Genomic DNA, 26,620 nt, shown 5'->3' on the forward strand with positions numbered 1-26,620 from the left:
ATAACATTATAGATACCAATATATTAAAGTGAATACAAAAATAATCAAATACATGACAATATACATATGAAAATCTAGATCACACTCTTCCCACAAAGCACCCACTGCAATGATGAAGAGTGGGCACATATTTATAGGAACATGAGGAAGGAAAACTTGTGTTTAGGGCAACTGAATTCCAAACTTTCAGGCTTCAATGTTACTCCCCTATTTGGGAATGTTTGTACCACATGAAACTACTTCTCCACTCCCTACTTGACTGTTGCTTCTTACTACTTGGAAAATTATCTTCCTTTTTCTATTCAGAAATAGCCTTTACAAGCTCTTTCAGTTGGCCATCATCTTTTATTTTATTGTGTGTGTGGTGTGTGTGTGTGTGTGTGTGTGTGTGTGTGTGTGTGAGAATCAAAGCTAAGTGACCTGCCAAGGGTCACACAGCTAGTGAGTACCATGTGTCTGAAGCCAGATTTGAACTCAGGTCCTCCTGACTCCAGGGCTGGTGCTCTATCCACTGAGCCACCTAGCTGCCCCACTAACTATCACCCTTAAAAGGATATATAGAAAGTATCAATTCTTAATGTAAAGACCAAGTATCCTTCAGTCAAACAGCTGCCAAGCTCATCAGTCTGTCTTTACAGAACAACCTAACCTATTCTTTACACCCTGGATGTTTGTTGTACTGTTCAACCAGGACAGAGCTCACAGCAGTACAGTTCCATTCACCAAGGACCGAAGTAGTGAAAAAGCCCTTCTGTGTTTCCTTCTCAATCCAGAGGTTGAAACAGAGTAATAAACCCTTACAAGAATCTTTGCCTTTCCTCCAGCTCTAGATGGTGCTGAAATGCTACAGCTGTCAGGAGAGATCTTAGATAATGAAGTCAGTTCTTTCTGACCAATCAGAAATCACTCAGCTGAAGCTTTCTTTCATCTGACTGCTTCTAATGCCAGAATTCCAGAGAGCAGCTTTTCAGTCCCCTTTCTGTGTCTCCTCTTCTCTTTTGGTTCTCCTTCTACTGTTCTTCTCTCTGAACTATTCCCCTGCTATTCCTCTATTAAACACTTCAGTGTTTCATGCTTTCATGAGAGCCTCCTGACTCTCAGTAACTTACCTTTTGTGTGTGTGTGTGTAGGGGGGGATGCAACTGGGGTTAAGTGGCTTGCCCAGAGTCACATATCTAGTGAATGTTATGAGCTGGATTTGAACGCAGGTCCTCCTGATTCCAGGGCCAGTGTTATATCCACTGCAGCACCTAGCTGCCCCACAGTGTCTTACCTTTTACATAAAAAGTCGTAACTCCCCACATTTCTCCTATCAGATCAATAATCTTGTTTCAATCATATCTTGGCCTCCAAATGTTTATGATTTCTCATTTTCTTAGTTTTACTCTCTTTAGTCATAAAACATGTATATACAAATAAGGGGAGGTACCATTCATTCCTCCTCTTAAATCCCTCCAAGGCATTCTGTCTCTTTGTTGCCCTTGAAATGATATTTCTTTACACTGACATTTCTCTAGTTTTTAATAATAAAAGATTTTTAAAATCCCTTTACAATTTTAAACTATTCCCACATAAGTGAGGGTTCTCTCCACATGGTTAATAAAGAAATCAGTCCTCAAATTTTTCCCATAAATTTATTTCCTTTCCACAATTCCTCAAAATCCCATCTGAAAGATGTTTCTTTATACATACATTTAACAGTTTATATTAAAACACAATTATTTTCTGTTCACATTAGATATCAAAATATTCATCTGTAAAAATGACAGCAGTTTTCATCTTTTAACAATTAATCTAAATCTCTTACTTTACTGAAAAATACTTTTCTGTCCTTTTCGATGTTTACTACTCTACATGAAAAGGACCTTAAAGAAACAGTACACTCAACACCTTCATGTATGGTATGGAGCTACTCAGATGCAAAGATATAGAAGTCCAAGGTCATATAGTTAGCTAATGACAGAACCAGGACTATAACAGAGGTTTCTTGATTTCTGGTCCAATGTTTATTCCATGCTCTTCTTATAATACTAACCTTGCATAACACTGTGAAAGTTTCCTACCGCACTGATTTTAAATAAAGAAATCAAAGTCAAAGATTCATATTAAAAAAATAAGAGCTCTCATTTCAGATCCAAAACTTGCTGGTTATTAGAACAATCACTAGACTTAAAGAAAATTTTTTTTCCCTAAAAAATGTTTTTCCCTAGATCCAAATCCATATTCAACTGAGAATGTAAACCAGAGGCCAGGCTGGGTCAGGAACAAGAGTTTCTTGGGACTGTCAAAGTTCAAGGGGTAGAGAGAAAGTAGGGAGCTAACTGAAGGCAGGAGTCTCATGACAGTGAGTTCTGCAGGAAAACAGAAGGCGTGCAACCAAGGGCATTGGCAAAATGCTTATCTTACACCATCAGCCTCCTGAGGCTTCTGTTTAAGGCAGTGCCATGAATTCCTTGCCCCCACCTTGCTTTGACACATTGTGGGAGTCATGGACCAGCATATATTTGTGTGTCCCCTCTTGATTGCCAGGTTTGGGTCTGAGACCTTTGGCATCAATGGTACCAAGTGAGAACCTTTATAATTTAATAAAATGGGAACACAATGCCCTTCATTTCTATTCTTTTTGTGTTCAGGTAGTGCTTGATTCTTCAATTTCCTGCATTCAATGGATTGGGGAACTGGGTCCTTGTTGCAGCAACTAAACCAGCTTGAGCTACCCTAGAGATTAACTGGACATTTCCTTCATCATCAATACTGTAACCTTCATTCCTTTTCATAGTTAGAAGGGAACATGAGGCATTTTTGTCTAGGGATATAACATCATGATGATATAACCTAACTTTAGGGTTCTGAGTGTGATCTTGGGGAAATGTTAGTCTGCAAGACATCAGGACACTAATTAGTACCAACCTGTTCAAGATTACTTCCCAAATAGCATTTCCTTATGGTAACTTCCTGTCTAATTCAAGTCTTTTCCAAAGATTCCTAACTTACTGCCTATAATCAATCTAGCAATTAACCCTCAAGCACTTATTAAGCATGTCATGTGTAGCAGGTGCTGTGCCAGGGAGTGGAGATGCTAAGATAAAAAATGAAGTAGTTCCTGCCCCAACAAACATATTTCATTTTGGGAAGGGAACATAGACAGATAAAAGTATTTTTTTTTTAATTTATAGAAAACAAATACAAGGTAATGTAAGGGAGAAGGTGCTAGTATGGCGGGGGAATGGATCAAGAAAGGGGTAGAGGTGAAGCTTGAATTCCAGGAAACCAGGGACTGTAAGCGATGGAGATGAGGAAGGAGTTAATGCCAGCCATGAGAGGGTCATATGTGAGGAACTACTAGAAATAAGGCATATAGATTTAGAGATATGGAAGATCCTGCGTTATGATTATAGATTTGAGAAATAATTATCCAGTCTTAGTGGGCAACTAAGTGGCACAGTGGACAGATTGTCTTGGAGTCAGGAAGACTCATCTTTCTGAGTTCAAATCCAGCCTCAGACACTTCCTAGCTGTGCGACCCTGGGCAAGTCACTTAAGCCTGTTTACCTCAGTTTTCTCATCCATAAAATGAGCTGTAGAAAAAAATGGCAAACCACTCTTGTACCTCTGCTGGGAAAACCCAAAAAGGGGGTCAGACAAGACTGCAATGACTGAACAACTTGCATATCCAGCCTAGCCAGTCTCAGTACTCACATAGAGTCCTATTTAGAAAAGTTATTCTGACTCCGATTTAGATCCAGCAGATAGGTAAGAGTAAAACTCCTCTGCATCTTTCATCTTCCAGCGCATATTTTAAACATGCAGTAAAACCCCCTTCAGAACTTTCTTTGGAAAGCATCCCCCGGGTTTCCATGATAACCTTTTTGAAAGTTTATTATCTTGGCTGTTTGAAATAACAAGGTACTATAATAACCTCAGCACTTTAATTCCCATTTATAACACATTTCAGACAATTCTTTTTGCTTCGGGATGAAACTGAAGGGCCCTTGTGAATCTCTCAGTGAGTTACTATGTATAAAGAAGATGACTCAGGCAACTGGAAAGACTTCTCTTCCAGTTTCTTGGCAGTAGTCCCATGAATGTTGAAAGGTTGGGGAGGTAAAGGGAATTCAGCAAAACTGATGAAACATAGAATCACTGAAATGTGGAGCTTACAGGAACCTTAGGCATTATGTAGTCTAAACCTTTCATGTTTCTGATGAGGTAACAGGTTTACAGGGATTCAGTGACTTGTTCAAGGTTATACAGTAAGTGGAAATAAGAAAGAGAACTAGGGTCCTGAATTGTCCTGATTTCCAGGCCAATGTCCTTTCTCCCACACTATTCTAAATTCAGAGATTAAAGATGAGCTGGTGGTGCCAGATTAAAAATGCATCCATAAGATACAATGGAAAACTCTGGTACTACTTCATAAAGCTGTTGTGAACATCGAAGAGATAACAGAGGGAAAGCAAACTTTGTAACTGTTAGAATGCTCTATAAATGCAATCATTATTTATTAATTCCTCCAAACTAGTCAGTCCACTTGACCTTCAGTCTACTGCTTAAGCTGTCCCGACATGTATGGTCTCCAGACCACCAATCACTCTTACCAGCTCGGTGGAGACATAAAGCTTATGAAATGGTATCTTTCCTTTCATTTTTTTTTAAATAAATGTAGCCTGCCCTTCATGATACTGAGCTGCTGATCAGGCAGGTAGAACTACTTAAGGTCTACTTTTTTTCATTGACCAACAGATTTTTTTAATGCAGTATTTGAGGGTGGTAATAGGGAATAAATAGGGTAAGCGTTTTAAAAACTGTTGCTATGGTAGAGTGAGATTTCTGGCTGGGGGCTCATAGTCGAAGAGAAAATTATTGGCTTATTTTAAATTCCCAGAAGAAAAAGAAAAAATTTATTCAGGTTGCTTTGAGCATCACAATGACTCAGGAATGCAGGGGGAAACTAACTTGCTGGCACTGTCAGAAATTTATTGTTATCCAAGCTGGTTCAAAAGAAAACAGTTTCCTCGGAGAGGAAAGGGTTGAGGGAGTGACTAGAGAAAGTCCAGCTTGAAGGGAGCAATAGCTTTGACCCCACAACAATGGGAAGATAATATAATAGGGAAGGTAATAAGCATTTATATAGTACCTACTGTGTCCCAGTCACTGTGCTAAGCACTTATACAAATACTATCTAACCTGACCTTCACAACAATCATGAAAGGTAAATGCTCTTATTTTATTCGGTTTTAGGAAAATGAAGTAGACAGAGGTTAAGTGACTTGCCCAGGGTCATGTAACTAGTAAGTGTCTGAGGCCAGATTTGAACTCGGGAAGATGAATCTTCTTGACTCCAGGTCCAGGACTCTATCCACTGCACCCCAAAGAGAGGTCGTGAAGAGTCAGACAAGACGGAAATGACTGAACAGCTTGCATATCCAGCCCAGGCAGTCTCAGTACTGAGATAGAGTCCTATTTAGAAAAGCTATTCCGACTCTGATTCAGATCCACCAGAGGGGTAATAGGAAAACTCCTGCATCTTTCATCCTCCAGCACATATTTTAAGCATGCAGTAAAGCCCCTTCAGAATTGTCTTTGCAAAGTTCTGCCCTTCTGTCTGTCATACCACCTAACTGCCTCTGAGAGAAAAGATGTACCATAAGATTACCTTCTCATTCAATCTGTGAAAATAGCACATAAGAAAAATAAGTCTTCTATTCACTACTGCAAAATGCTGTCTTAGAATTTCCTGAAGCTTACATCCAGATGTAGGTGCACTTTTACCTAGAATGCAAATGTGCTGAACTTGCTGTGAAAACCTAGAGGCAGAATTGAGGGCAAATGTTGCACTGCTAGATAGTGGTAAATATTAAGGTCATTTTATGTCTGCACCAGCTCTTGGATCATAGACTGAGTAAAGGGGCACAGACAAATTATCGCCTTCATTGTTATCACAATCAGTCATCATTTTCATTTTGCTAAGATTCTTACATAGAGCTGTGATGCGTCAATGTGTGTACCCCTCCCTCTCTCTGCCGCAGCTTGCAGCTTTTCCATGACCGCTCATTCTATGCAGTTTTTGAGTTTGTCATTCCAGAAATTCATCATGATGAATAAATAAAACCAGTCAGTTAGTCAATAAACATTTTTAAGCCACTACTGTTTGCCAGAACTGTACTAAGTGCTGGGGATATAAATTCGAAAAAAAAACTGACTTAAGACAACAAGATAAACTATTAACTAATTTGATTAAAAAGAAAACTAAATTGCCAGTATAAAAAATTTTGAAAGAAAATTCACAATAAGTGAAGAAGAAATAAAGCTGTTATTGAAAACTATTTTACCAATTGTATACCAATAAAACTAACAACAATTCTTTAAGAAAAATGAATGTTTACAAAAGTATAAAATACTGAAATTAACATTAACACAAAATAGAGAAGTTAATCTAGTTTCAGAGGAAGAAGTTGAACAAGCCATACATGAACTTTCTTTTTTTTTTCTTTTAAATAGTATTTCATTTTTTTCCAATTACATGTAAAGAAAATTTTAACATTAATTTTTCAAGTAAAGTTTTTAGTTCCAAATTTTCTCCTTCCCTCTCTCCTCTCCCTTCTCTCCAAGATGGTCAGCAAGTTGATATAGGTTATATTTGTGCAAACACATAAAACATATTTCCATATTGGTCATGTTGTATAAGAAGAAACAGAACAAAAGGAAAAAAATAAAAAAAATAAAGAAAGTAAAAATAGCATGCTTCAATCTGCATTCAGACAATTCAGTTCTTTCTCTGGATGTGGATAGTATTTTCCTTCACTAGTCTTGAAATTGTCTTGGATCACTGTATTGCTGAAAAGAGCTAAGTTAATCATAGTTGATGACTGCACAATGTTGCTGTTACTGTGTACAATGTTATCCTGGTTCTGCTTACTTCACTTTGCATCAGTTCATGTAAGTGTTTCCAGGCTTTTTCTGAAACCTGCCTGCTCATCATTTATAACACAGTAGTATTCCGTAACATTTATATACCACAACTTGTTCAGCCATTCCCCAATTGATGGGCATCCCCTCAATTTCTAATCTTTGCCACCATAAAAAGAGCTGCTACAAATATTTTTGTACCTGTAGGTCCTTTTTCCTTTTTTGTGATCTCTTTGAAGATATAGACCTAATAGTGACATGGCCGGATCAAACAGTATGCACAGTTTGATTGCCCTTTGCACATAGTTCCAAATTACTCTCCGAATGATTGAATCAGTTTGCAATTCCACCAACCATATGTTGAATGTTCCAATTTTCCCACATCTTCTCTAACATTTATCATTTTCATTTTCTGTCATATTAGCCAATCTGATAGGCATAAGACAGTACCTCAGAATTGTTTTAATTTGCATTTCTCTAACCAATAGTGATTTAGAGGATTTTTTCATATGGCTATAGAGAGCTTTAATTTCTTCATCTGAAAACTGCCTGTTCATATCCATTGACAACTTATCAATTGGGGAACTACTTATATTATTATAAATTTGACTCAGTTCTCTACGTATTTTAGAAATGAGGCCTTTATCAGAAACATGGGCTGTAAAAATTATTTCCCATCTTTCTGTTTTCCTTCTATTCTTGGTTGCATTGGTTTTGTTCGTGTAAGAAGGTACCTCAGAATTGTCTTAATTTGCATTTCTCTAATTGGTAGTGATTTATAGGATACTTTGACCATATGATTTGATTTCTTCCTCTGAAAACTGCCTATTCATATCTTTTGACCACACAAATGAACTTTAAAAAACAAACTTCATTAAAGATATAAATCCAAAGAATTCATAAGTGAATTCCACAAAATATTCAAAGACAATTAATTCCAAAAGATAGAGAGCTCCTCAAGGGAATAGAATTGGTACACAACATTCAGAAGTGACCAAACCTAGTAGCCTAGTTTTCAATAAGCACAAAGATCCCAGCTACTGGGGTAAGGAATAACAACTGAACAAAAACTATTGGGAAAATTAGACAACTCTATGAAAGAAATTATATGTCTACATGGTCTACACATAATTTTTTGACCTATACCAAATTGTTCTGAGAATTACCACTTTGAAGTATAGTTTGAGATCTGGTACTGCTACAACCCCTTTGTTGTGGAAAGGGCTTTGGACTTTGAATCAGGAGAGGCCTGCGATCAAACCCTACCTTTGACACTTGCTATCTGTATAAATATTGGCAAGTCCCCTCATTCTCAGACCCTCATTTTCTTCACCTGTAAAATCAGGGCATTAATGCCTCTAGGATCATATTGTAGTGGAAACAGGATTGGGTTGAGAATCAGAGGAGCTGTGTTCAAATTCTGCCTCTGATGTTTATCACCACTATGATTTCTGTCAATCAATCATCAATCATACATTGAGCATACACCAGCTTGGCACTAGGGACACACTGTTTGTGGGGCCCCTGTTTCCTCACCCATAAAATAAGAAGCTTTCACTAGATGGCCTTTTAAATCCCTTTTAGCTCTACACCTATGACTGTGTAGCTAACGTGTTTGGGACACTTTCTAAATCTTAAAGCTATCATTATAATGTTAGTTATTATTATTAAGATGCTGTTTTATCTTGAAAGAGCTATATGCCACGTCTAGAAAACAAGATGCCTTTAATGCCATTAGTTTAACCAAAAACAAATCAAGGTCAAATTGCCCTCAATTGCCTAACCCCTGAATTTTCCCAATGAGTTCTTCTTTACTTTATTATTTACTTTACTGACCCTCTTTAAATCAGTCTCCTTCCTACAAGTTGGTTCTGTTTGACCATGATAAGGAGCAACCATGACAAAAATACCAGCTGCTGCATTTGAATTGGTACCAAAAATCACTTGGGTCACTTACTGACTGAGCAGTCAGTCTAGGACAAAGACCAGGGGGTGGTACCTATAGGAGGGAGCTGGTCACAGTTTACATTGAATTTAGTAAGGATTTCTCTTCATTAAAATCTTGTAAGTTCCAAATATAATGAAAAAAATCCAATTCAGGAAATTACCTGTTAAAATGCAGACTCTCTCAATGATTACATTTTAGTCTTAGAGAAAGATAGAGCATCCCTATTAAGAAATATTTGGCTTCAATATCCATTACCTTTCATATGGAATTGAATTAAATTCAAAGTTCCTGTGCTACAGGCCTGGTTCACCAAAGGTTGGATCCTGTGGCTGGATATTTGTTATCGACTTTAGAATCTGAAGTGGAGATTTGGCATCCATTCTATACATTTGATCAATCAGCAGAGCCAACTTTAATAATATTCCCTTTGGATGGATTGGCTATCTAAAGTCATAGAATTAGAGAGGTAGGTTTTGGATGTCCATTTCAAATAGTATATTGATTTCATTGGCATTACCTGTAAAGTGGGTCCTCCGTTTTATAATAACCCACAAATAATTTTCTTTTTTACAATAAATTTTATTGATGTCTTTTGTATTCAAATTAATTTTCCCTTATGTCCCTCTGTGTTCCCCTTCTATGTAATCAAGTTTTTTTAAAGAGGAAGCACACACACACATACACACACACACACACACACACAAATCAGCAAAACTTGTCAATACATAAAAAAATCTGAAAATACATAGAATATTCCACACCCATAGATTTCCTACCTCTGCCATGAAGAGGGAACAGGTATATTCTCACATCTCTTCTTTGTGGCCATACTTATTTTCTGTAATTTTCAACCTTCATTTTCAATTGTTTTGTGATTCTTGCTTTTTTTTCCATTTCCCTTGCTATAGGCATCGTGTCTATTTTTTTTTGGCTCTGCTACTTCAATTTATATTAGTTGATGCATTTCCCTGTTTTCTGTATTCATCATATTCATAATATCTTATAGCACAATAATATTCCCTTCCGTTTATGTTCCTCCATTTGTTTAGCCATTCCCTAACTGATGGACATTTATTGTTTCCAACTCTTTTATTATCACAAAAAAGTGTTGCTATAAATATTGTGATGTATATAAGGATTTTCTTCTTCTTCTTCTTCTTCTTCTTCTTCTTCTTCTTCTTCTTCTTCTTCTTCTTCTTTTTGGTGTGAGGCAATCAGGGTTAAGTGACTTGCCCAGGGTCCCACAGCTAGCTAAGTGTCAAGTGTCTGAGGTCAGATTTGAACTCAGGTCCTCTTGACTCCAAGGCCAGAGCTTTATCCACCATACCATCTAGCTGCCCCAGGATTTTCTTCTTAATAACATCCTTAGGGCACATGTTTCATACACAAAACATTTTCAAATCTCAAATGTTTTAGTGTCACTATATTGACTCAATAAATTTCAAATGACATAAATTCAAGTTCAAATATTTTACTTTTATGCTTACATTTTAAAAAATCTTGAAAGTATACTTCATTTTTACCTAGGATTCTTTGAAACTTGTCTAAAATTTAGATTGTTCCTGACTGGAGTAGAGGAGGGGGGAGAAGGAAGTGATACCCAAAAAAGTAGAGGCAATCACTACTATTTCCCAAGATTTCATATTCTGAAAGTGCTTACAAAATATCCAGAGGAAATTTTTGTTTTAAATCCAAGAAGAGCATTGGGAAATGTATAGATGAGGCAAATTTCTACAGGAGAAAACTTAAGAAAGATAGATTGGCTGAATAGTGTAATCAGTTTTCCATTCAATATTTATTGGACACCTACAGGACAATGAACCAGCAGTCAATAAAGTTTCCCTTTAAAAAATACAAATGAAAGCTACTTCAATGAGCTATTTTTATGGCAGATTCATTGTCACTATAACAGCAATACTGAATATATTTTAATTTTTATGTTCTTCGGTGCTAAACACATGACATGGTAGTTTCTGTTCATTTGTCTTTAAACCTAGCTCCAGTGTCTTTGAAAATGCATATTCTGCTTTTCATGTCTTGTTCCTCATTGCTGACTACGTGATGAGGCTAATAGATCATTGCTAACATAAGAGCACTTGACAGGTTCCCAAACCAGTAGGCAGGAGGCTTCAAAATGCTCTCAATAAGCACGATTTTCTAAACAATTTCATGAAAGAATTGTTGATGAAAAAGAAGTCTAATCGGTATTGAACGGTATGTTGCTTTCCATTAGTGCTTTCAAGCCAAATGAGAACTGAAATTTGAATAAATTGTATTGCATTTCTTTTCTTAGGGCCAATCTTCTGAATTACAGTGCTTCTCTGAACCTGACCTTGTATCTGAAAGATGAAAGTGACTACTTAACATGGGACAGAGTTATATCGGCACTATCTTATATAACCAGCATGCTTGAAGATGATACAGAGTTGTATCCTCTGCTTAAGGTAATGCTGATAATATAATTGGGGAACTAAATGGAACTGTTGGTAGAGTAAGCTGTGGGTGACAGAATAGAAACCCACATCTCCACCACCAAAATGAAGGGAAAATGAAGGTATAATAAAGACATCCCTTGTAAACAAACCATTTCTCTTCTAGCTATGGTCTACAGAAAAAACACTTGCAAATTAGCAGTTATGATGTCAGAAGGAGGTTTCATTAAGGATAAGAAATAGTAACAGCTATATAGTCTGCTAAGGCACATTCTAATACCTAAAGTCTCATAATAAGAATCACATAGAAGTATTGTGATGTTCTTAGCCTCAGTTTCCTCTTTTTAAAAATGGGAATAACAATAGTATCTACCTCACATGGTAATTTTGAGGATCAGATAAGATAACAAATGTAAAGCAGTTTGAAAACCTTAAAGTGTGTATTTTTTTTAAAAGAAAGAAAACCACGATCTGTCCATTGAATGGGCTCATTGATATTAAAACACGATTTCAAAAGGTTCTGTCAGTATCAAAATATAACAATCTCTGTCCTCGGTTATTCTCATGATTGCCAATTTCACTCTAATGGTAAATGATGTTTTAAGAGACATGTCTTCAATTGTTGTCCTTTGCCAAGAAGAATTCTATTATGAATGTAGCAGTTTTCTCATGAGGAAATTATAATGTGTATAGACCACATTGCATCTGTGGTTATACCATCTTTCTATGGGCCAAGCTAGGTGCTGTTCTTATCCCCAATTTAAAAAAGAGGAAATTAAAACTAGGGACATCGGAATATTCCTAACTATGATGGACAGGATAACTTAACGTACAGAGAAGAACATTGAGGTGCCCACTATATAACAAGAAGTTGCTGGCAAAGCAAGACTGGGTCAAGACAGATCCAGATTTGTAGTGTGATAATGCCAGCCCTATTCTCTAAACAAAAGTTTGGGGTCACAGAGGTTAATGGAAAAGAGCCTTAGTACAGTGGTATTCACTAGATCCTCAGACTTCTGTAGGCTATTCCTGAAATGGATGAGACTTGACTGAACAGTGAAGGATACTAATTTTTAATGGTTCTTTTTAACAGGAACACATCCGAAGTGTGGTGAAGCCTTTGGCAGATTCTCTGACATGGGAAGATGAAGGAGGACATCTTGAAAAGTTATTACTTATTTATCTTTTAGTGATGTGAACATTTGCTTATTTAATTAAAAAAAAACAACTAGCTACAACAGTTAAACAATGACGTTTGGTTTTCCTCTCTTTTTCAAAGGCTACTTCGTACCTCAGTTCTAGGGTTAGCATGCAAGATGGGAGATACAGATGCACTCAACAAGGCTTCTGAATTATTTAAGAAGTGGCAAGATGGAACTAGGTGACTATTGACAATGTTTAATTTGCCTTATCTGTTGCTTCATTTTACATGAATAAATCACCTACTGAATTCAATGGATGCATTTGTGCACTGGAGGAGATAAAAAGACATAGTTACTGACCTTAAAAATCAGCTAACATTTATACACAGTGGCTAGAGTGTTGGGCTGGGAATCAGGAAGACTTGAGTTCAAATGTGACCTCAGACACTTATTAGGTAGGTGACCCTGGGAAGTCATGAAAGCTCTGTTTTCCTTAGTTTCCCTACCTATAAAATGGAGATAATAATAGCACCTACCTCCCAGAGTTATTATAAGGAGCAAATGAGATAATAATTGTAAAGTGCTTATTATAGTTCCTGGCACACAGTAGGAGCTACATAAATGTTAGCTACTATTATTACTGTCTGATGGGGGAGGTAAGACATGTGTACAGGTAAATGTAATGCAAATCAATTAATTTATCAAGCAACAAGAATTTATTAAGCTCCTGTTATAACTATACACCATGATAGGCACTGAGTATACACAGAAAAAAGTGAAACAGTTATTGTCTTCAAGGACTTTATAATCTATAAATTGGAATATAATTGCATAAAAAAGTAGAAATAAGGGAGAAATCATTTTCACCTGTGGAAATCAGAGATCTTCATGGAGGTGGTGATGTTTGAGCTGGGCCTTGAGAAAGGAGATGGAGAGAGTAGTGAGCAGTCCAATTAGGCCAAAACAAAGTATACAAAAAAGACTTGAGGTGACTCTGGAGAGCCTAAAGTGTCAGACTAAGGAGTCTAGTATTTATTTAGTGAGCAGTGGGGGTCATTGCAGATTTGGGAAGAACAGAATGGTGTAAGGAAGATCAGTCTTCAATGGTGGAAGTAGAGTGAAAAGAGAAGAAACTAGAAGTGGGATTGTTATGAGGCTACTATGGTATAAATGGAGAAACTGAAGCTGGGATTAAGTCACTGGCCCAGGGTCACACAACAAGTAAGTGTCTGAGGTAGGATCACTGTATCCAAGCCCAGAATTCTACGCACTGCATCAATTGACTAATAGATATATGGGCTAAAAGAGAGGGAGGAGCCAAAGATGTTGCTAAGATTACAAGCATGAGCAATTAGAAATGGTATGATGCCACTGAATAATAACAATGATGATGATACCTGGCATTTATGTGGTATTTACTGTGCACCAGGGTTTTTGCTAAATGCCTTACAAATATCTCATTTGATGCTCTCTCTGGGAGGTAAGTGCTATTATTATCTCCATTTTACAGTTGAGAAAACTGAGGCAACCAGAAATTAAAGTACTTGTTCAGGATCACATCCCAGTGAGCATATGAAGCCAGATTTGAACTCAGGTGTTCTTGAATCCAGGCCCAGCTCTCTATCCACTGTGCCACCTAGCTGCCTCTAAAAAGATTTCAATAAAAAAAGGTAAAAAAAAAGCATTATTCATGAAATAAAATTAATTCATTCATTTTGCAAATGTTGAATATGAGGTGTGTGTCAACGGACCATCCAAATGAAGATTTCCAATAGATAATTTGAAATGCTAGCCTGGCATTCAAGAAAAAGGTCGATGTTAGAGAAGTAGATTGGGGAGTCATTTTTATTGAGATGATAGCCATGAAATTGAATGAGATGATCAAAGGAAAAGGTGAAGAGGGAGACAGAGACAGAGAGAGCAGAGACTTTGGAAACTGCTATAATTCAAGAATAGAAGCCAGTGAAGGAGATTGAGCAAGAGCAGTTAGACACATTAGGAGGAGAACCAAAAGAATGTAGTGAAGTCTTATGATGAAAACAAACAAACAAATAAAAAGAAACTCTACAAATGAAATTCTGTGTCTCTTCCAGTCAACCTGCTAATCTCCGGCTTCTGGTGTACCGATATGGAATGCAGAACTCAGGAGATGAAGCCTCATGGAACTACATGCTCTCCGTGTACCAGAATACCGCTCTAGCTCAAGAAAAAGAAAAATTACTTTATGGATTAGCATCTGTGAATGATGTTACCCTTTTATCAAGGTTATTTCTGGCTTTTTCTTAATTCTCTGAAAAGAGTATTTCTTTCTTAAGATGTATATTATCTTAATTTTTTTACCTGAAACATATGATATATGAGCTATATTTCACATAGAAACTCAATAATACAATTCAACCAGTATCAATAAGACATGCATTATCTAGTGGCTTTCCCAGTGGTAGTGAGGGAAAATGTCCCGTTCCAACCACATTCTCTTGCCAGCTCTTCCTCCCACCCACCCTGCCTTGTGACCAACATACATTCCTGAGATGGTCAGCTAGGATCATTGGGGTTATAGTCTGTGACCATGGAAGAGAGTAAATGCAATTGGTACATAGATACTCAGTTCAAGACATTAGACTCATTTTTACTCCTACAGACAATAGAGCTAAACAATGTTGCATTAGCATATTAATAAATGCATTCCAGAAATGAGTCAAATGCATTTAACTCTGAATCTGCATGAGATAATAGGAATATTCCTTTCATTTCTTCTCCAGAAAATGTTGGCTTCTTAGCTATTTTTATAGAATCCTGTCCAACAGATGAGGAAAACATGAGTAGGTGTGGTTAAAAGCCATTTTCAAACAAACAAAAACTCCTTGACAATGTGCATTGAGTTCCAAGGTTCATATTTTATAAACAAAGTATAATTTATTGTTTGTTTCATGTCTCTGAGTGACCTCAAAAATGAGCTCTCTCAGGTTTTGATAGCTTGGCTTTTTTTGAGCTTTTAGAATCAATGATTAGCCTTTGACAGTGGTATGAGAGATGAAAGAATTAAACATGTTTTATCATTACTTGTTCCATTCAATTAATTATGTCAGTTGGTACCCCAAGAATAGGATTGCTGGTATGTTATTGGGTGGAATTTTGCTAAAGGTGAACATTAAAAGTTCCTTTTGAACTGTCTTTCCATTTGGCTTCTCTTAGGTATCTGGAACTTCTCAAGGACACCAACGTAATTAAATCCCAGGATGTGTTTACTATTATCCGATATATTTCATATAATAGCTATGGCAAGTATATGGCCTGGGACTGGATACGATTGAACTGGGAATATTTAGTAGACAGGTATGTCGATTGGTTTTTTGTTTTCTTTGCTTATGACTGCCTAGGGACATTTTATTCCTCACGTAACTATTTCTAGTTTCAATAAGTGCCATTTGCTCAAGGAGTATGTGTTTAGAGATGGAGGAAAATGCTATTTTCCATGAAAGGAACAAGACTCAAGTTGACTTCATGTCACTTCCTTTTGAAAGAATTAGTTCTAACACATCAGTGGCAAATTGGAGTCTGAAAGGATGTGATGCTAGCGATTAAATATGAGTACGTATAAACATATGCATGATTATTTATAACATGTGATAATATTTATCTCTTTATCCATTGGGATATTAGAATTCCTTGAATTAACTTCAAAATATAATGGAAACAACATAATATTGGGGTGAAAAGGTAATAAATTTTTGGGGGGTGTCGTTCAGCCATTTCAATTGTGTCCAACTCTTTATGATCCCATTTGGGATTTTCTTGGCAAAGATACTGGAGTGGTTTACCATTTCCTTCTCCAGCTCATTTTACAGATGAGGAAACTGAGACAAACAGAATTAAGTGACTTGCCCAGGTTACATTATGTCAGAGGCCATAATGAACTCAGATCTTGATTCAGGATTTGACTCCAGGATCAGTGGTCCACTGAAACACTTAGCTACCCTAGGTTTAAAATTAGAAGGGACCTTTAGGGTCACTGAGTCCAATGCCTTCATTTTACAGATGAGACCCAGAGAAATTAAACTATTGTTGTTTGAAGAAATTAAACAAGATAACACCTGTAAAATGTTTAGCATAGGACCTTGCACACAGTAGGCCCTTAATAAATTCTTGATACCTTCTCCTTCCCTTCCTTTGCCAAGGATCACAAAGCTAGTAAGTATCTGAGGCAGACTTTGAACCTAGGTCTTCCAAACCTCAGTTCTAGTGCTCTATTCACTGCACTGGGCTATTCAAATCTCAGGTCTGTAATTTACTACTTATGTAAATGGGCTTCAATTTCCTCATCTCTGAAATAAGGTGTAAAATTAGACAGCAACGAAAATGCTTTACAATTCTACACCTGTGATCTCTGATCTCTCTGGGCCTCATCTGTAAAGTGATGGATTGGACGAGATAGCAGCTAGGGTCTTTTCCAACTCTATCCATGATTCTATGATCCTATGACCAACCTCTCTGGACCTCGATTTCCTCAGCTGTCAAATGAGCAATTGTACTAACTGGCTTCTAAGGTCTTTCCAGATCTAAATGTTAATTTCACATCAGCACTCAATCTCTTCCTTTACTAATAGGAGCCAGAACTCTCTACACTACCTTTTGACCTAATGGCAGTAGCAGTAGTAGCAGTAGTAATAGTAGCAGCAGTAAAAGGAGTAGTAATAGCAGCAGCAGCAGTAGTAGCAATAGTAGTAATATTCTTTTGACCAAATAATTATCCTGCATGTCTTTGAACAGTACATGACAAAAGTTATATATCCTACTTATAACACTTTTTATAAAGAAGGAAACAGTAAACGAGGAAGGCTTAGTAAGAAAGGAGAAATGCTTTTCCAACTTTCCTTTTTTTTTTCTCCTATGTGTAGAAAAATCATTCCCTTGCCCTTCTTCCAAGACTTTTATAATTTCAGGCTTATTCAACAAAGGAATAGGAGTGGTAATGGGTAGCAGTACATATATAATTATGTAAATTGTATATGATAATATTATGTAGCTTATAATATACAAATATTATATTTATAAATATATATTTATTTACCAAAATTGACCACTGGATCTTAACCCTTTGCCATCCTTAACTTGAGAAATCAGCTTGGCATCATGGGAAAAACACCAGATGGTGAATCAGGAGGCCTAGATTAAAATGTAACTGTTACTATGAATGAACAGGTCATTTACCTTTTCTGGGCCTCAGTTTTTCTTATCTGTATATTGCAGGTAATACTAGTTGTATTGCCCATTTCAAGATGCTGTTGTAAGGAAAATATTTTTTTTTCAAAATATGAGTTTTTTATACCATGGGGAGCAATTGTAACTGGCAATATCAAAGGCATTTACTTCTATCACTACCTCTCTTCCTCACCTTCTTAAAGACCTTAACCAAGGCCAAGGTCTCCCACTGCACCAGGGCCATCTCCAGTCATCCTGATCTGTATCTTGCCACTGGACCCAGATGGCTCCAGAAGAGAAAGTAAGGCTGGTAACTTTGCACAGCCGGCCCTTACTTAAATCCAATTCACTTTCATGTCATGGCATCACCTCACTGATGTCATGGTATTCTCAGAGAATGAAGGAAAAACGACAACCCCTTTCCTAGCACCCTACCTAAATGACAGTAAACAATACCAATAATATAATTAACAACTACTACTACGTGATATGCTATTTTCTTCCTTTCTTTTTTCTACCTTTCAGTTCACCAGGGCAAAATTCTCTGTTGTATCACTTTTTTCACAGCCCAATGATCTAATTTCCTGTGCTTTTGAAATGGTCCAATATGTGAAATTATGTGACAACCATATGACCATTAAAAAAACAAATGAACCAAAAAACCAGGCGGGGGAGGGGGCACAGCCTAATTATAACTATCTTGAATAAATGTTAATTTCTCCATGAGAACTGGAATAGGCTTGAACAAAAATTGAGCCAGGCTCCATTCAAACTTTTTCTCCCCAGGCCTCTACCCTTTTCCTCAAGCTTCAAAATGGCTATTTTTAGCAGCTTCTATCTAGATACAATTTATCATCAGCTTCTTTGGCTTTCATGATGCGCCTTGAAGGACATCTGATGATCACGTTAGCAACATCGTTGCCAGCTTGAGGATCAGCCACAAAACCCCAGATTGCTGGAGGATTATTACTTCCTTTTTGTTTCTCCCACTAAACTTAGGGATAAAACCTCAGGGTTCAATGCACTCACTAATAACAACAGTACAAAGGGATGAAACTTCATGTTTCCCTTTTAATTTTATTTTATGACTGTGAATGAGAAACTCATTCAAAGAGACATCAACTAAAGCAATTTCAATAGTGTCTTCTGAGGCAACAGGCTTCATGCTTTGCTCCTAGAAACTCTTCTCTTTGCATGGCCTTAGTAATATTGTAATGGTAAGGATCTTGAAGAATTATGATCATCACGTTAAAAATGACTACGATATGTGTCTTGTAATATAATAATAGTAACAGTATCTAGCATTTATATAGCACTTTAAGATTGGCAAAATGCTTTACAAATATCATTACATTTTATCCTTACTACACCCCTGGGTGGTAGGTGCTACTTTTTTTTTTGTCTAGGCAATGGGGTCAAGTGACTTGCCCAGGGTCACACAGCTAGTAAGTGTTATGTGTCTGAGGCCAGATTTGAACTCAGGTCTGCCTGAATCCAAGGCTGGTGTTCTATCCACTGTGCCACCTAGCTGCCCCCTAGGTGCTACTTTTATCCCCATTTTTCTGTAGTTGTTGAGTTGTCCTATTCAACTCTTCACGACCTCGTTTGGGGTTTTCTTGGCAAAGATACTGTAGTGGTTTACCATTTTCTTCTCCAACTCATTTTACAGATTAGGAAACTGAAACAAGCAAGAGTTAAGTGATTTGCCCAAGGTCACACAGCTAATAAGTGTCTGAGGCTAGATTTGAACTCAGGTCCTCCTGACTCCACAGCTGGCTCTCTATCCACTGTACCACCTCACTTCCCCACCCCCATTTTATACATGAGGAAACACAGAGGATAGATGACTTTCCCAATGTCATTTAGCTAGATTGGAAGCCAGATCTTCTAGACCCTGGATCTAGCACTCTATCCACAGTACCATCTAGCAGCCTCAGAAGTAAAGCTAAAAAGACTCAGTGACCGAATCACTTTTATGATGTTCAAGATCTCATTGTGTCCTCCTGTTAAGTCTTACAAATAATGAGGCGGAAGAGGAAATTATAGCCTATTCTCTACTATTTCTGCACATTAAGATCCAGTCCAGCATCTTTCTCTTTTCAATGCTAACACCACACATTTAAAAAAAAATTCTCCTTCACTTTTTGGTTTTTAAGTGATTCTTATTGGTAAGCATGAAGGCAATTGTCTCAGTTTAGCCATGTTAATTCACACAACACTGCCTTAATCTTGCCCCTAAGATTAGGCACTGAAAGGAAAAATTCCATGTAAAGTCACAGGCAGCTATGAAAGAAAATTTGAAATTATCCAACATTCCTTTGATTTTGGGGAAAAAATGAGAAATTCACAATTTAAAAAAATCTGTTCCTCTCCACACCCAACTCCATTGCTTGCTAAGTTTGATGAAGCTTTTGGCAATATTTAACACATATTGAGCTCTGTGTTGTACCAAAAGTGGTATCTTTACTTCCCACTTCCCACCAAATGTAGCTTGCTAATACATTATTGCTTAGTCATCAAGAGAGACTCTGGCCAAAAATTCTTCAGCCTGCAGCCAGTCTGATTGAGCTATTCCTCTTTTAGCTAGGCTCTGTCACTGACTTTGTGACCTTGGACAAGCTATTCACCTTCTCTCAGGCTCAGTTTCCTCAACTGTAAAATTAGAGGGTTGAGCTCTGTGGCCCCCAAGGTCCTTTCCAATTCTCAATCTGGCATCCCGTGAAGATGACAGCCATATGCTCCACCACCCAGTCTGCACGTGATTTCTACTGACATCCCACTCTACTGCCTCACTGAGGCATGGAAATGACCCTTGTTTGCCAAAGACTATGCTAGAGCAATACTAACTCTTTACTGTCTGATGAACCCCTTCTCAGGATGTTTTTAAATGTGTAAAATAAAATACGCAGGAGAACAAAGGAAAGTAATTACATTGAAATATGGTAATAAAAAAGTTTGTAGTTTGCAGTTTAAGAATGCCTGTTTTAGAAGGAAAAATCAGATGGGGCACCTTTCTGCCTGTCATCATAGAAATTGGCCGGGTTTACCTTGGGAAAGGCATTTCCTGAATTTAGTACTCCTTTCCTCCTAGTAATTCTTTGTGTAAAAATGTCATATGCTGGGATAAGAACTTACTATTTTTAAAAAAGCTGCTGGGAAAACTGGAAAACAGTATGGGGAGGAGCTAAGCACAGACTAGCATCTTACACCCTAAACCAAGATAAAGTCAAAATGGGTACATGATTTAGATATAAAGATTGATACTATAAACAAACTAGGAGAGCAAGGAATAGTTTATCTATCAGATCTCTGGAGAAGGGAAGAATTTATGACCAAACAAGAGATAGAAGACATTATGAAATGCAGAATGGATGACTTTGGTTACGTTAAATTAAAAGGTTTTTGCACAAACAAAGCCAATGCAACCAAGATTAGAAGAGAAGCAGAAAGCTGGGAAACAATTTTTACAGCCAGTGTCTCTGATAAAGGTCTCATCTCTAAAATATATAGAAAACTGAATCAAATTTATAATAATATGTCATTCCCCATTTGATAAATGGTCAAAGGATATGAACAGGCAGTTTTCAGATGAAGAAATTAAAGCTGCCTATAGCCATGTGAAAAAATGCTCTAAATCACTATTGATTAGAGAAATGCAAATCAAACAACTCTGAGGTACCACATCATACTTATCAGATTGGCTAACATGACAAAACAGGAAAATGATAAATGTTGGAGAAGATGTGGGAAAATTGGAACACTAATGCATTGTTGGTGGAGTTGTGAAATGATCCAACCATTTTGGAGAGCAATCTGGAATTATGCCCAAAGGGCTATAAAAATGTGCGTACCCTTTGTCCCAACAATACCACTTCTCCCAAAGAGATCACGTAAACAGGAAAGGACCCACATGCACAAAAATATTGATAGTAGCTCTTTTTGTGGTGGCAAAGAATTGGAGATTGAGGGGATGCCCATCAATTGGGGAATGGCTGAACAAGTTGTAGTTTATGAACGTAATGGAATGTACTATAAGAAATGATGAGCAGGCAGACCTCAGGAAAACCTGGAAAGACTTACATGAACTGATGCTGAGTGAAGTGAGCAGAACCAGGAGAACATTGCACACAGTAACAGCCACATTGTGTGATGACTGACTTTGACAGACTTAGCTCTTCTCAGCAATATAAGGATCCAAGACAACTCCAAAAGACTCATAATGGAAAATGCTATCCACATCCAGAGAAAGAACTTTGGAATCTGAATGCAGATGGAAGCGTACTATTTGCTCTCCTTTTTTTTGTTGTTGTTTTTGTTTTGTCTCTTTTTTCTTGTGGTTCCTCCCATTAGTTCTGATTCTTCTTTACATCATGATTAACGTGAAAATATGCTTAATATGAATGTATAAGTAGAGCCTATATCGGATTGCCCACCCTCTTCAGGAGGGGAGAGGAGAGGGAGGGGGAGAAAATTTAAAACTCAAAATCTTATAGAAGTGAATGCTGAAAACTATTAATTTATTATAAAGATAAATTATACATAATTTAATTATATATAAATTTAACATATAATTATTTATTGTTGTATATTATTATTATATATTATTTATATATTGATTATATATAATTAATAATATAAGATTAATTAATTATAAAAAACAGAAAGACAATACCAGGCCTCACTGAAGACTAAAATGAGCTAACCAGAAATTTCAAAGCCAGTCAATTTAAATATTTATTGGGTGCCTCATATATAAAAACACCATGCTAAGTCATTTGAGGGTACAAAAACAATAAAGCACAATTCCTGCTCTCAAAAAAAAAAATCTTATGCCCATAACTGCTCCCTGACTTCATCCTGCCCAGTAGAATATAAGTTTCTTGAGGGAAAGGAATATTTCATTTTTGTCTTTGTTTCTGACACATGGTAGAAGCTTAATACATGTGCATTAAACCGAACTGAATGGAAGCAAACATGAGGCAGACTCTTAGCAGTCAGTAACTGTACGCTGAATGGGCTGCTTACAATAAAGCCTTTCCCAAGTAGGAGAATGTCCTCAGAGGGCTTTTTGGGAATTCTATCATCCTTCCCTTTCCCAGCTGCCTAATCCATAAAAGAGAATTCACAACTGGCTTGAATTTTCTCCTAAGAAAGGACTTAGTAAATGGCATAAAAGGAGTATAACTTTTTAATAATTTCCCTAGCTTTTTATTTAGGGCACTGGATTTCGAGTCTGGAGCCCCAGGTTTTCATCCTAGCTCTTCCAACAATTAAGTATGTAATCTTGGGCCAACCTGTAGGACTGTTTTCTTACCTGTGCAATAAGGGGACTGCCACTGTAGAATACAAGCTTCTTCCTCAGCTAAGAGGGGCTAGAGTCAGGAAGACCTGAGTTCAAATCCAAGCTCAGACACTTACTAGCTGTGTGACTCTGGGCAAATGATTTCAACTCAGTCTGTCCCATTTTTCTCAATTGCCAAATGAGGTTAATACAGCATTTAGCTCATAGAATTGTTGTGAATATTAAAGAAGGTAATATATGTAGAGTGCCTAGTACATAGTTATTTCTTAGTTGTATTCAACTCTTTGTGACCCCATTTGGGGTTTTCTTGGCAAAGATATTTGAGTGGTTTGCCATTTCCTTCTCCAGCTCATTTTACATATGAAGAAATTGAGGCAAACAGGGTTAAGTGATTTGCTCAGAGTCACATAGCTAGTAAGTGCCTCAGGCCAGACCTGCACTCAGGAAGATGAGTCTTCCTAACTTCAGGCTGGCACTTTATCCACTGGACCACCCAGCTGTTTCTAGTAGGTACTTAATAAATGCCCTTCTTTTCCCTCCTCTTTGAGGGCAGGGACGATTTTAACATAGTACAATGCTTCTACATAGTAGGCACTCAGTAAATGTTTGTTGGATTGGATGGGATTGGATTACACTAGTTGATCTCTAAAGTCCTAGATGGCTCTAATTATCACCTACCTCCCAGGGTTGTTGGGAGAATTAAATGAGATGAGAATCGTAAAGTGCTTAGCAGTGGCATTACAGACAGCTTAGAGAGAGTTCTGTCTCCAAGACAGCATGATTTTATGACTTCCTAGTTATTTGACAATTACTTTAACAACAAACCCTCCCTCCCTCTGCCTCTTCCCCCCTCCCCGACCCCCAGTGGTGGAAATGCCTTCTGAATCTAAATCAATAATTCAGAACTCTATGCCCTTAATGTTATCTTTTGCTCTCGTGAATTTCCTTTCAGGTTCACTCTCAATAACCGATACCTTGGCCGAATTGTGACGATAGCAGAGCCATTTAATACCGAGTTCCAGCTCTGGCAGGTATGAATTTAAAATATTGCCCAACATCCCTCATTTTCAAAGATAGCCTGGACTAATCTTCTATTGAATTTCCTCCATGTAATGACGTAGAGTTAGATATGGTGAGGACAATAGATGGGGAGATCGTAGAAAATACAGATCCTTTTTTTTCCTATTTGGAAATACCACAAGTATTTGGCAGGCCAGAAGGCAAAAATCTAAGGTCTCACAGCCCTTAAAGCAGCTCTATGTGGCTACTTCAGTTGCCAAGGAGCCAAAGTTACTTCTTTTGCTGTGGGAGATATGACCCTTTTGCTCTAGGGTGATTTGTTTAAGATTAGATTCCATTTAGACTTCATGCGTTTAGTGTTTCAAAACCAAAGGTTTAAATCTCTTAACTCCTCATAGATAAAGATTTTCTTCTTCCCTTCCTCCTTCTCTCTCTCTTTCTCTCTCTCTGTTTCTCTCTCCCTGTCTCTCTTCCTCGCTTTGTCTCTCTCTTTGTCTCTCTCTATCTCTTTCTGTCTCTGTCTCTTTGTCTCTGTCTCTCTTTTTCTCTGATGGAAAGGAGAAAAAGGACATTGGGACCTGTTTACTCTGAGAAACAAAATTTTGAAAGTTTTATATAATTATTGGAATTAGAATCATATGTTTTATTATTGTGTTGAGGATTACAGTCACTGTGGTTCCAGGGATAGACTCTGTGTGTTTGGAAAACAAATAAGAACATGCCTAAAAGGGGGTTAGGGATTTGGAATCCTTAAAGGATCATTTTAAAATGCACTTAGCCCCTGAAGTAAGAAATCCTCAAAACAGTGAGTTAAATACTGGACAGGGACATAATGGAAAGAACAGTGACTCTGGAATTAAAGGCTCTAGGTTCAAATCCTGCCTCTGATAGTTACTACCTTTATGATCTTAGGCAAGTCATTTAACATCAGTGGGCCTCACCTTTCCCATCTGTAAAATGTGTGTGTGTGGGGAGGGGTGTGGTGTGGTATGACCCTGAAAGTCTTAACCAGGTAAGATGATCATGAAAGTCTTTTTTCATCTATGATCCTTTGAAATCCAAACCCCACTTTGATCTGGGTTTGAATTATGACTGTCACTACTTCTGTGATTTGGGAGTGAGTCGTTCAATCTCCACGGAGCTCATTTTCCCTCTGTAAAATGCAGAGATGGGCTAAATGATTTCTGGCATCTCTTGTAATTCTAGATTTATGTTCTATCCTAGAGATAAAATTTACCAGGGAGAAGTTGCCCTAGGATAGAAGTAAAGGACCTGAACACATACACTCAAATTTCAGCAGCCAATAGAAACCAGAGATGGGCATGCTAACCTGTGAGGTGCAAGGTGCCATCATGTATTCTATATAGTTGCTTGGGGGTCGAAGACTTGGGAAGTATTGCTCTAAAAGGATGAATCTCAACTTGGAAGCTCGACTTGGAGGTCTATGTATGCTGGGTCTAGACTCTATGGTAGAAGGGATTGCCAATTACTGTCTCTTGATGATCACCAAAAAGCTAGAATATGAATTAGCATCCTCAGGAGGAGTCGTCCTTGTTTAAATTCTTCCTCTTTCTTTTCTAGATAAAGACCTTTTTTGATAAATACCCTGATGCTGGAGCAGGAGCAGCTTCTCGAGAGAATGTTCTGGAAACAGTGAATAATAACATTGAGTGGTTGAAACTTCACAGAGAGGACATTAAACAGTGGCTGCTTTATGCTACCTCTGGAAATAACTAAGGAATTTAAAATATAGTTTAATTTTATGAATTCATTTTTCCTTCCATTAAGCATTTAGGAGGCTGATTTCAGAAACACTATGGCTGTAGACTAAAAGCACAAATACTACCACTTGCTAGGATGTATGTGTGTGTGTGTGTGTGTGTGTGTGTGTGTGTTTTGCAAAGCTTTTTAAAAAATCCCTCTTTGTTTATGAGGAAGATACTAGCAGAGTATTGTATAAACTCAGGGATTCCTTCCAAGTGTACTTTATAGGAGATCTTTTACACACTGAAGAGAATTTAATAGTCATTTGATGTCTTTAAGGATCATTCTTTACATCTTAAACCTGTGGGGGGAAAGGAACATTTTAGTCTTAGCTTTTACATTCTTAGGACCAAAGAAACACCACTTAATCTTCTCTCCTGATAGATTTTTAAAGTTTAAATACCTGCACTTGAGGGACCAATATCACCATCTTAATCTTTATTTTATTATTCAGAATCCTACAGACCTAATTTCATTTTATTCACATTTGTCTTACTACTTTAAATCCCATCAAAGTAACTAGAGCTTAAGTCAGACTCAATGAGTGCATGAATTAGCCAGAACAGTAAGATGACAGTTGCCTTCACTTTCTACAAAATCAACACCAGAACTCTACCTTCCTTTTTCAAATAAAGATGAAAATTTACCTCAAAAAAATCACTATTTTCAAATGTCATTTTTATTCTTGGCCAAATGGTTGCTCAGACTTCTACAAATTCAGACATCTACAAAAACAGACTGCAAAGTCAAATGTCTGTCCATTTCACAAATGAGAAGACATTTCACTCACTTAGGAACATAGATGGACAGCTGCAAGGGGAGCTCAAAATCCAAGGTTATCTACTTCAACCTTCTCATTTTACAGATAAACTGAAGTGGCTTGCCTCAGATCATTCAGGTA

At 37.3% G+C, this 26,620-nt stretch overlaps 1 protein-coding gene across 1 annotated transcript in view; it reads left to right on the forward strand.

The window, feature by feature from the left end:
- ENPEP (glutamyl aminopeptidase) overlaps positions 1-26,379 on the forward strand; it is a 111,818-nt gene extending 85,439 nt beyond the window's left edge. Inside the window, 7 exon segments of the mRNA XM_021001403.2 lie at positions 11,151-11,301; positions 12,383-12,456; positions 12,569-12,670; positions 14,525-14,695; positions 15,627-15,767; positions 23,888-23,966; positions 25,537-26,379. Coding sequence (XP_020857062.1) covers positions 11,151-11,301; positions 12,383-12,456; positions 12,569-12,670; positions 14,525-14,695; positions 15,627-15,767; positions 23,888-23,966; positions 25,537-25,692 — 874 coding nt within the window. The 3' untranslated portion in view covers positions 25,693-26,379.
- The last annotated feature ends 241 nt before the right edge of the window (positions 26,380-26,620 follow it).

Source organism: Phascolarctos cinereus, unplaced genomic scaffold (assembly GCF_003287225.1).
Source record: "Phascolarctos cinereus isolate Bilbo 61053 unplaced genomic scaffold, phaCin_HiC Scaffold_9;HRSCAF=440, whole genome shotgun sequence".
In the NCBI taxonomy this organism is placed as follows: domain Eukaryota; kingdom Metazoa; phylum Chordata; class Mammalia; order Diprotodontia; family Phascolarctidae; genus Phascolarctos; species Phascolarctos cinereus.